Raw genomic sequence first — 12,302 nt, forward strand, 5'->3', positions numbered from 1 at the left:
TTTCTGAACGGGGAATAAATACATTGCCACCTTTAAATACACATCTCTCGCCCCACACGAGAGACCACCCTACCGGCGATCTTCTTATCGTTGCAGTTGTCACTGTTGCAGCACTTGATCAGTGAGTACTGTTGGGTGGTCCCGGTGTCGTAAGCCATGTACTTCCCACAAGCATCCCCTGAACCACATCCCTTTACGTAGGTACCGGTCAGAGTTCCTGAAATGAAGAAAAAGAAAATTAATGTTCCAAAAATAGTAGGGGTGTCACCCACACAAGGGCTCACTAACTGGGTGCATGTCTGCAGTGGGGTCAGGTGCTGTGTGGGTTTGCAGTAGACAGTGTATGGGTCACTTCAAGGTCAGGCAGTCAAATGGAGGCCATTTTTTGTAAGTCAGTATCAGCAAGTGGGGGGCACTAGAGGTCACTAGAGAGTGAGTCACTGTGGGTTGCTATTGGGTCAGACAACCAGCTGGAGGTGCGGAAGATGGGTTATATAAAGAGCTACAACAGACAGCTGGACGCCAGTGCATGCAAGTAACTATCAGCTAATGCAGTCCAGTAGGGGTCACTAAAGAGCAATTCAGTATGAGCTGAAAGTGTCCTCTAGAGGTTGCTACAGAGTAAGTCATTAAAGTCAGAGACCACACCAGGGGCCGTATTACGGAAGTGCCCAGGGAGCACAATGAGTGTTTGTGTCTGCTTCGGGTGTCCCCGGGGCACTGTGGTATTACAGAGGGGACCGAAGACGCTTGTGCGTTCTATTCTGTAAAACCGATTGCCCTGTCGCCTACAAAGCACCAGCGCTATCACCAGAGGGTGTTCCCCCACTTGCGTGGGGGCGTGGCCCCATACAAATGACGGAATCCCTTTGCCTCTGCACCGTATCACACACACGGGCGCAGAAGCTGTCAGGAGGTGCACTGACAGTGCACGCTGAGATGGAAATAATCTGGAAGGGGTCCAATGGACCCACCCCCCCCCAGACATCCCCTTACAGACGGGTGCAGTCACTCACTGCACCCTCCTGGAAGGGGATCTCTAATCCCCCTTAAAAGTGCAGGCGGGTTCCCAACTGCACCGTGAAACACAAAGCGGCTCCAAAGCAGCCGCACCATTTTTCACATGAATGCAATGTTGCCAGGGCAGCGCGGGTTCACGGCTGCCCTGGGGCAGCACATTCATCCTAATACAGCGCATTGTCCTTTGCACTGGGTGCACCTTTTTAAAGGTGCACCGGGCGCAAACAAGGAAAACGTACCTTATCTGTGATAAGGACCCTGGTGTCACTGTAGGGTCAGACACCAACTACATGTTGCTGATGAGTCATATAATGAGATAAAACAGCCAATTGGCAGTCACTGCATGCAAGCCACTATCAGCTAATGTGCCCAAGTAGTCATCCCTAAAGAGCAATTCACTAGCAGCTGAGAAAGTCCAGTAGAAGTCACTGCAGATCAAGTTAAAACAAGCTGAGAGTCAAAATCAGCTAAGAGAGTCCACTATTGATCACTGCATGGTGAGCTCCCATCAGCTAGGACATACTACTTGGGGTACTAGAGGCTTAGTCAGTATGAGCTAACAGAAACCACTAGAGGCCACTGCAGGGTAAGTCAATATGTGCAAAGAGACAGAGTGGCCACTGGGTGTCACTCCAGAGCGAGTCAAAATGAGTTCAGAGAGTCCACTAGGGTCCAGCCTACCACTGTGGGACTCAAAATGAGCTAAAAGGGGTCACTGGCATCAGTGTGGGGTCAATATGCTCCGAGAGTCCTCTGGATGTCACTCTGGAATAAGTCAATACGAGCTAAGAGAGTCAAAGTATTTGATACAGGGTGAGTCAATGAGCTGAGAGGCCTCACATTGTTCACTGCACATGAGTTGAGGTGACCTAGGAGAGTCCACTGTTGTCACTGAATGGTGAGTCAATATGAGCGAAGAGAGAACCACAGGTTTCACTTCGGGTGAGACAATATAAACTAAGATTGGAACAAAGATTTCACTGCGGGTGAGTCAATATGATCTAAGAGAGAACCACAGGTTTCACTTCGAGGTGAGATAATATAAACTAAGAGAGGAACAAAGATTTCACTGCGGGTGAGTCAATATGATCTAAGAGAGAACCACAGGTTTCACTTCGAGGTGAGATAATATAAACTAAGAGAGGAACAAAGGTTTCACTGCGGGTGAGTCAATATGAGTTAAAATAGAACCACTGGTTTCACTGCGGGTGAGTCAATATGAGTTAAAATAGAACCACTGGTTTCACTGCAGGGTGAGTCAATATGAGATAAGTTTGAACCACAGGTTTCACTGCAAGGCGAGTCAATATGAGATAAGGTTGAACCAGAGGTTTCACTGCAGTGTGAGTCAATGTGAGCTAAGATAGAACCATAGGTTTCACTGCAGTGTGAGTCAATATGAGCTAAGATAGAACCATAGGTTTCACTGCAGTGTGAGTCAATATGAGATAAGATAGAACCAGAGGTTTCACTGCAGGATGAGTCAATATGAACTAAGATAGAACTTCAGGTTTCACTGTAGTGTGAGTCAATATAAGATAAGATAGAACCAGAGGTTTCACTGCAGGGTGAGTCAATAGGAGCTAAGATAGAACCAGAGGTTGCACTGCAGGGTGAATCAATATGAGCTACGATAGAACCACAGGTTTCACTGCAGTGTGAGTCAATTTGAGATAAAATAGAACCAGAGGTTTCACTGCAGGGTGAGTCAACATGAGCTAAGATAGAATCAGAGGTTTCTTTGCAGCATGAGTCAATATGAGCTAAGATAAAACCACATGTTTCACTGCAGTGTGAGTCAATATGAGATAAGATAAAACCAGAGGTTTCACTGCAGGGTGAGTCAATATGAGATAAGATAGAACCAGAGGTTTCACTGCAGGGTGAATGAACATGAGTTAAGAGAGAACCATGGGTTTCACTGCAGGGTGAATGAACATGAGTTAAGAGAGAACCATGGGTTTCACTGCAGGGTTAGTCAATTGGAGATAACACAGAACCAGAGGTTTCCTTGCAGGATGAGTCAATATGAGCTAAGAGAGAACCACAGGTTTCACTGCAGGGTAAGTTAATATGAGCTAAGAGAGAACCACAGGTATCACTGCAGGGTGAGTTAATATGAGCTAAAAGAGAGCCACAGGTTTAACTGCAGGGTGAGTCAATATGAGCTAAGATTGAACCAAAGGTTTACAGAGGGGTGAGTCAATATGAGATAAGATAAAACCACAGGTTTCACTGCAGGGTGAGTCAATTTGAACTAAGCGAGAACCAGATGTTTCCTTGCAGGATGAGTCAATGAGCTAAGAGAGAACCACAGGTTTCACTGCAGGATGAGTCAATATGAGCTCAAAGAGAACCACAGGTTTCACTGCAGGGTGAGTCACTATGAGCTAAGATTGAACCAAAGTTTTCTCTACAGGGTGAGCCAATATGAGTTAAGAGAGTCCCAGAGGCTTCTGTGCAGGATGTATGTTAGGGGTTCAGTGCAGAGTGTTCTATCACAATATTAGGTATTTGATATTTTTCTGCAATCATATTGCATGAAGGATATAAACAACCACTAAATTGTCATGGAAAATATATATTTGGTATTCTGAAGTTGACATCTACACACCGTGAGAATACATATCATCAGAGCTACGGCGGCCTACTGGGGTCAGTGCAGAACACATCGGTGGTATTTACCAGATACCACGAGGGTTCACAGTTTGGATTTATGGACACCCAGGACAGTACCTGTCCTTTCTCTTCCTTAAGCCTCTCCACCCTTTCTCAAAGCATTACTTCCTTCCGCCCAGCACACAATGTCTCCCTCTGCTCCCGGTCAGGATCTCACCATTGTTGCCTACTACGGTTGCCACATCCATGCATCTGTTGTTGGTCTCCCTGCAGATCACGCTGCTGGGAGTGTCGCAACCCGTGGAAGTGGTGCAGCTCTGGCACTGCAGCTCGTTGGAGACGACCTTCGCAGCTGAAGAAGAAAAGACGATACAGGTGAGAAAAGTGCTGTGAAACACTCAAGGCATCAATATGGCTTCCATGTCATGTGCATGGGACCACTGCCTGCTCTGAAAAATGTTGGTGCCCCTCATTCACAAAAGGGAAGGCGTCCCTTCCTTGTTGCGAATGGGTTACCACCTACTTGAAGTAGGTGGTAACTGCAGTTGTTTTGCAACCACATTCCTGTTGCAAAACAATCAGACATTCCCCTGCAATGTGCTATTAGGAAGGGATGCCTTTGGCACACCCCTTCCAAATAGCGGGTCGCAAACCCTATTTTGCAAGTCGGTAACATGGTACAAGGCCAGTTAGCAGTCACAAACGGAAAACTTTGCTGTTTATAGCTACTAAATAGCGTTGTACATCTGCCCCGAAAATCCCAAACATTATCTGCCTATCTAGCTAGATACCCTTCTGTATATCTACCCATCTATGTACCCTATCTATCTCTTCATCCTTACGAAGCCTAGTGACTAGTGAAGCTGGTATGCTCAGAAGTGAGGTAGAACAACCTGAAGGAGACTGGATGCAGCTGTGCCCTGCACACACTACTGATGGAGCTGGGCCATGTCTGGGACAATGCCAAATGTCCTAGGAGCACTCTGCTCCCTGGATCACATGATAATATATATATATATATATATATATATATATATATATATATATAGGAAATGAGTCCAGCTGGACTCGAACCCTCAGTGATCAGTATGAAGGTCTCTGACCTTCACGCTAAGCTATTGTTTTCTTTCTTTTGCCGCATTTTTTATTTTAGCCCTTTGTTGGCTACCTGGGACCTCAGGGGAAGCCTCAAATCCTCTCCTGCAGTCCCATTGCTTCAGCAACCACTGAGCTGCTTTAACAGCAGCTCCGTGGTTGCTGAAGTAAACCTTTCATCTCTGTTCCCTGCATGCACACCTGCATGCAGGGGAAGAAAGGTCTGTTTTTTGACAGCTGGACCTGTTTGATAGGTCCCGCTGTCAAAAACCGGACTGTTTGCTGTGGCTTGGCTGCATATATATATATATATATATATACATATATATATATATATATATATATATATATATATATATATATATATATATATATATATATATACATATGTTATATATGTGTGTTTCCATCAAGTGGTCGCACTCAGCCTGCACGCTCTTGCTGCCAGTGCCAATGTGGGAGTTTGCGGCCAAACTCCTATAAAATCATCAACAAAAAGTCAAATCATTGCTCTCTAGGGAGTAAATCAGCAGCTATTTATTTAAAGCACAAAAAGTGAGTGCCTCCACAACCGACGCTTTTCGACCACCCTGGTCTTGATCATAGACAACTTAGTCCCTTTTCTATTTCCCTTATATAGTCAAATGACTATAAGCAATCCTAGGGCATTCTGGATATCATAGTCAGTACACAACATCGCTTTATTTTTCCTTGTGCCCTCCCAAATGTTATCAATTACTTCTCAAGGATAAATAGTTACATTTCATTATTACTCAGTTCTCTACAACGTCAGATAACTATGGACAGTTTCAGAGCATTCTGCATATTATAGTTTTTACACATCATTACTCTGCTTACCAACATTTACATTTCTCTATTTCCCAACTTATTTCATTTTCCATTTTTCTATGTGCACTGCCAAATGTTATCAATTACTTCTCAAGTTTAACTAGTTACATTACGTTATTTTTTCAGTGCACAATTCTCTATATCGTCTGATAATTATGGATAGTTCCAAAGCATAGTTTTTACCCATCATCACTCTGTTTACCAACATTTACATTTCTCACCAAATGTTATCAATTATATTCAACTAGTTACATCCCATTGTTTCTCAGTGACCGATTATTAAAATACTCTCAACTTGATACCATGTGCGTTGGTACTTCCAAAATTGAAGTTGTCATTAATGTCCCTTTATTTCTTCATTAGGTCCTATCACTATATTTGACCTTCACACTTGCAGAGTGATGTAGTCCATTGTCAATTTATCTCTCAAATTTGCAAAATTGCACATCCCTCTTAATGCAATTTCAAATCGTAACAATTTTCCTTTTTATTATTACGTGTTACTTTCCTTCATTGCTTCGCTTAGTGCTAGTATATAATCACTCTAAGTCGAGGTTGTTGTGGCTGTCATCTTCTGGAAAAAGGGGTAAGGTTACTCTAAAGATCACCTCTAGTGTATTAAAAACAGTGAGCTATTTAAACAAAGTAGCAAATTTCAGTTCTGTCAGTAATATATGTCCTTCATTGTTTTGAAGACCAATGTAAAAAGTTCTTATAGATGCACATATAACTCCTAATCGATGTTCAACCCTAAAGGGATCTTAGTCCTTAATTTTATTATATATCTCGATTCTAAATGACAAAGTTTCAAAGTTCTATTTCCTCATCTCTCATTCGCAGGTACATATGCTATTATTTTCGTGATAGCACTTTGATGTTTTACCATTGCATCAGATCTTTATTGTTAACTGCTCATATGTGTTCCAAATTTATTTTTTTAGATTTCACGTTGTGCTGACAACATATTTCATGCCGCGTTCACAGTTTAGCACATATACTACATGAGTTGTTACACATGTTATTTTTTGATTGATCTTGAAAGCTCAACCACAGCACGAGACCGCCCTCATCGCCTGCACAGACGACATCAGGACCAGATTGGACAAGGACAAAACCGTCGCCCTCATCTCCTAAACCTCTCTGCAGCAATCAACACCGTATGCCACCAAACCCTTCGCACACGCCTCTTCGACGCCGGAATTTGCCACAAAGCCCTGGACTGGCTCACCTCCTTCCTCTTCAAAAGAACCCAAAGAGTTTGCCTCCCTCCATTCCGGTCTATAGCCACCAAGACCATTTGTGGGGTCCCCCAAGGATCCTCCCTCAGTCCCACCCTTTTCAATAGCTACATGGCTCCGCTCATCAGCATCGTCCGCCCCCCCACGGCCTCAACATCATTTCATACGCCGACGACACCGAGCTCATCCTCTCCATCACGAGGAACCCATCTACCGCCAAGAACAACATACGTGCCGGACTCTTCGCCATCGCTAACTGGATGACAGCAAGCCACCTCAAATTGAACTCAGAAAAAAATGACATCATCATCTTCGGTCCAGACAAGACAGAATGGAATGACTCTTGGTGGCCCGCCACCCTAGGACTACCCCCAACACCCACCACCCATGCACGCAATCTCGGAATCATACTTGACTCATCTCTCTCCATGACTCAGCAAATCAACGCCATATCATCCTCCTGCTTCAACACCCTCCACACACTACGCAAGAGCTTCAAATGGATTCCATTAGAAACTAGAAGACCGGTCACCCACGCCCTCATCAGCAGCAGACTGGACTACGGCAACGCCCTCTATGCAGGGACCACAGCCAAGCTTCAGAGAAAACTTCGGGGCATCCAGAACGCCGCCACACGTCTCATCCTTTACCTCCATCGCCACAAGCACATCTCTTCCCACCTCAGATCCCTACACTGGCTGCCCATCAACAAAAGGATCGTCTTCAAAATCCTAATCCACGCTCACAAAACCCTCCACGACACCGGACCGGCCTACCTCAATGAACGAATCAACTTCCACAACCCGAATCGACAGCTCCTCTCCGTCGACCTCGCCCTCGCAACAGTCCCCTGCATTCAACGCACCACCTCCGGTGGCAGATCATTCTCCCACCTCACCGCCAAAACCTGAAACGCCCTCCCCACCAACCTACGCAAGACCCAGGACCTCCTAACTTTCAGAAATAACCTCAAAACATTGCTCTTCGAGCAGTAACTCTCCTCCTCAGTCCCCCCCAACCCCAGCGCCTTGAGACCCTACCGGGTGACTAGCACGCTTAAGAAATTTGATCGATTGATTGATTGATTTAACCTAATGTGTCTTTTACTTCTTTTCTATTTTCTCCAATACGGCGTGCTTTACACTTCAGACACTTAGTAAATCCCAAACTTCTTTTTCCAGCCAAGTTTGTTGCGTCTCCTCAACAAAGTGACTTTGTACAAGTTTATCCTTAATAGAGGGAGCTTTCCTATAAGTGATATTTGGTCTTGTCCCAATCATGGAACCTATGTCAGGATCATTTTTCAACAAATTCCAATGTCTTCTGAGGATGTTGAAAATCTACTTGTGTTCCTTATTATATGTCATTCCCATTCTTATGACCTGGTCTACTCTTTCGTCCTTTGTACTACTGTTTGATTTCTGGGAATTTTACGTGCTCTTGCCATTCCTTGATTAATAAACTGTTTGGGGTGGCCCCTTATTTCAAATCTTTTTTTAACATCATCAACTTGTTTCCACATTCCCCATATGGGATACTTTGATCAGGCTTTGTGGGTGGAAACTGCTCCCATGTAGGATACTTTTTGTTGCAGTGGGTTTTCGATACATTGTTTTTTCTAAAGTTTGATTCTGCACATAAACCTTGATGTCCAAAAATTCTATTTCTGTTATGCTCGTTTTGCATAAATTCCAAGCCAATGTTATGTTATTTAGAATTGTGAAAAAATGTCTAAAAACTCAGAGTTGGTGCACCTTCAAATAACAAATAAATCATCAATAAATCTCAGCCAGAGTACCACTTTTCCCATGTATTGGTGATTTTCCCTTCTCCAAGCTATTTCCCTTTCCCACCATCCCATGGTGGGATTGGCATAGTCTGGAGAAAAATACACTCCTATCACTGTTCCCTGTGTTTGTAGGAACAGCTCATGATTAAAGATGAAAATATTGTTAGTGAGACACATTCCAATCATTGATAATAACATCTTGGAGTGTTGTAATTCTTGTATATTGCGTTGTTCAAAAAGTACTGCATGGCTTTGGAGACCAACTTCATTTTTGATGGATATTTATAGAGACCCCACATCTGTTGTCACTAATAAGTATTCATTCTGCCATGTGATATTCGCCAGTATGCTCAGGAAATCACCTGTATCCTTCACTTGGCAGCTTAAACTTGAAACTATGGGAGACAGATAGTAGTCAATATATGATGACATGTTCTCATATAACGAACCACAACTGGATATGATGGGTCTTCCTGGTGGGTTTAATAATGATTTATGTATTTTGAGGAAAAATAGATAGTTGGTATTACAGGAAATTCATTCAATAAATATTGATATTCATCATCATTAATAAGTGTCTCCTCCTGCCAATAGACCAACATTTCTTTCAAACTTCTTGTGAGGTCTTTGATGGGATTTTCTGTAAGTCTCGGATAGTTTGTTGTATTATTGAGTTGTCTATAAGCCTCTTGGTTGTAATTTTGTACATTCATAATTAACTAAGGGGGTCATTAGGACCCTGGCGGTCTTCTGACCGCCAGGGTAAAAGTGGTGGTCCCACCTCAAACATGCTGGCAGTGAAGACCGCCACATTATGAGTGTAGCGGGTTGATCATTTCTGACCCGGCAGTCTACAGAAGACTGCCGGCTGTATTAGGAGCCGCCTTTCCACCAGGGTTTCTGCAGGGGTGGCACCGCCACAAAAACCATGGCGGAAAGGCCCTGTCACCCTTAGATGACTCCACCCCCCAGCATGCACTAAACACCCCCTCCTTACACAGCACCCCCCACCCACCTCCCCTCCTCCAGACACAGCACCCCTCTCCCCACATACACGCATTCACTCACACGCATCCATACACGCATTTACTTCAACATTCATACACAGATTCACTTCAACATTCATACATGCATTCACTCACACGTATCCATACTTGCATTCACCTCAGCACTCATACACCTATCCAAACACGCATAACAACACGCAAACACACATTCACCACAACACTCACATACACACATGCATGCATACTTACATGTATATACGCACTCACTTCAACATTCAGACACACATACAACCATGCATACACACATTCATGCACATACACAGATACCACCCACTTACACACAGCATACACCACCTACCCTCCCAACCCCCTTCCCTGTCGGACGATCAATTTACCTGTTCCGGGGAGGAGATCGTCTGGCAGGGAACGGGTAGGGGCGCTTCCATCGCCACCAGCACCCCGCCAGCAGGACTCCGCCAGGCCGTATTACAGCACATAATATGGCTTGTGGAGTCATACTGACGGGACGGGGCTGGTTGTGGAACCGCCACAGCGCCTCTGACTGCCAGCACGACTACTGCAGGATTTCTGCCCAAAATGTGGGGCTAATCCAGCAGTACTCGTAATATGGTGGTCGGACAACCACTAGCACTGCGATCTTCTGGCGCCCGCGGTTTTGGCGGTCTTGTAAAAAGATCGCCAAATTCATAATGAGGGCCTATGTTTCCTACTTTGTCAGCTGGCTTTAGCTCTATTGTGTCAACCATCATTAAATGTTCCAAAGCTTTTCATTCTTTTATGGTCAAGTTTTTTTTTTTCCTTCCTTCCATATAATTTATTCTCAAATTATCCAGATCCCTTACAACGAATTCATAACAAGTATCAATTTTATTGCCAGGGCTCAATACAGGACAAAATGTTGACTGAGTTCTCAATGTGCTGTATTCATGAAGGTCAGTCCTTATATTCAGCAGTTCCAGAACATCAGTCTCAGAAAATTCTTCATCTTCCAAATTATATATAAGATCAAAACATGTTTTCAGGTCCTGTAATTGCTCAATAATTAGATCCGTTTCATTTGTTTTTCTTTGATCTCTATTGTAATTTGTCATATCCTTTTCGCGGTCACAAACCAATCCTACATTGCACTGCGACTCGCAATTAGGAAGGGAACACCCCTTCCTAATTGCGAGTTGCAAACCCGTTTTGAGATTCGGTAACCAGGTTACCGAATCGCAAAACGGGGTTTGTGCATTGCGATTAGCTTTTTACACGACGCAAACAGCGAAATTCACTGTTTGTGATGTGCAAAAAGCTTGCTACATGTGGCCCCTGATGTGTTAGTTTGTTCTTTGTCACTTACGTCTACATCTGATTCACTCAAAGTATCACTTTACGCCACTGTCACCGAAAGCTTCCCTGAGGCATATTGTTTCTTCAAACTATCAAAGCGTTTGGCAAATGTCAGTATTTTTCCATTCAAATAATCTTGTTCATCCCTAATACATTTTCTTTGTTTTCTTTCTTCAACTTCTGTTTCATGTTTATCCAATCTCTTTTCATTGCTTGTCTCAGTTTTGTGCGCTCTTCTTCTTCACCCATTTTGCTAATTATGTCATCTACTTCTTTTATTTCCTCATGTAGTTCATCTATTCTTAATTTTGCATATTTTATCATTATTAGGATCATGTTCTTGAAACATTGCAAACTGTTTTCCCCCATTCTTGTAACATTTTTTGGTTTGGTGTCTGGGTGATTAAGTAAAGTGAAAATTCTGAGGCCTCAAGGTATCCTGCCGACTTCAATATATTTTTCCAATATTATAACTTCCCAACTTTTGTAAATTCTTTTCTTAAGAGTTTTTCCAATTGCCAAAATAGCTGTTTCAATGTATGTGCACTTTCTTTCTTATTACTCATTGTATCCCTTGTTAAAAGTGCTGGACTATATTTGTTAAAGTGAAAAATACTGAGAAGTAATGGAATGTAACTAGTTATACTTGAGAAGTAATTGCTAACATTTGGCAGTGCACAAAAAAAAATGAAAAATAAAATAAGTTGGGAAATAGAACAATTGGTGGGAAATCTAAATGTTGGTAAACAGAGCAATGATGTGTAAAAACTATAATATCCAGAATGCTCTGAAACGGTCCATAGTTATCTGACGATATAGAGAATTGATCACTGAGTAATAATTAAATGTAGCTGGTTATCCTTGAGAAGTAATTGATTACATTTGAGAGTGGTCACAAAAAATTGAATAAGTTGGGAAATAAAGCAATGTTGTGTATAGACTATGATATCCAGAATTCCCTAGAATTGCTTATAGTCATTTGACTATATAAGGGAAATAGAAAAGGGCCTAGGTTATCCATGATCAAGATCGGGTGGTTGAAACGTGTCGGTGGTGGATAACACACTGGCTGTAGATACTAGATAGTTAGAGTTAGGACCTTGTTTCTATATAAAAAGCGTTTTATTTACTTGCCTAAGGCCCTCATTACGACCCTGGCGGTTGGCGGAGAAGTGGCGGTCTTACTGCCAACAGGCTGGCAGTAAAAAAATTGGAACTATATGACCATGGCGGTTACCGCCATGGTCATCCGCCACTTCTCAGATCCGACCGCCAGGGCGGAGACGACCGCTGGGCTGGAGACTTGGGTCTCCAGCCCGGCGGCGGTCAAAA

General features: G+C 43.2%; 1 protein-coding gene across 1 annotated transcript in view; it reads right to left on the reverse strand.

The window, feature by feature from the left end:
• LOC138246621 (urokinase plasminogen activator surface receptor-like) overlaps positions 1 to 12,302 on the reverse strand; it is a 119,788-nt gene that overhangs the window by 17,862 nt on the left and 89,624 nt on the right. Inside the window, exons 4-5 of the mRNA XM_069201330.1 lie at positions 3,857 to 3,991; positions 74 to 217 (exon numbers count right to left, since the gene is read on the reverse strand). Coding sequence (XP_069057431.1) covers positions 74 to 217; positions 3,857 to 3,991 — 279 coding nt within the window. The remainder of the gene's footprint in view (positions 1 to 73; positions 218 to 3,856; positions 3,992 to 12,302) is intronic.

This window comes from Pleurodeles waltl, chromosome 7 (genome assembly GCF_031143425.1).
Source record: "Pleurodeles waltl isolate 20211129_DDA chromosome 7, aPleWal1.hap1.20221129, whole genome shotgun sequence".
Lineage (NCBI taxonomy): Eukaryota > Metazoa > Chordata > Amphibia > Caudata > Salamandridae > Pleurodeles > Pleurodeles waltl.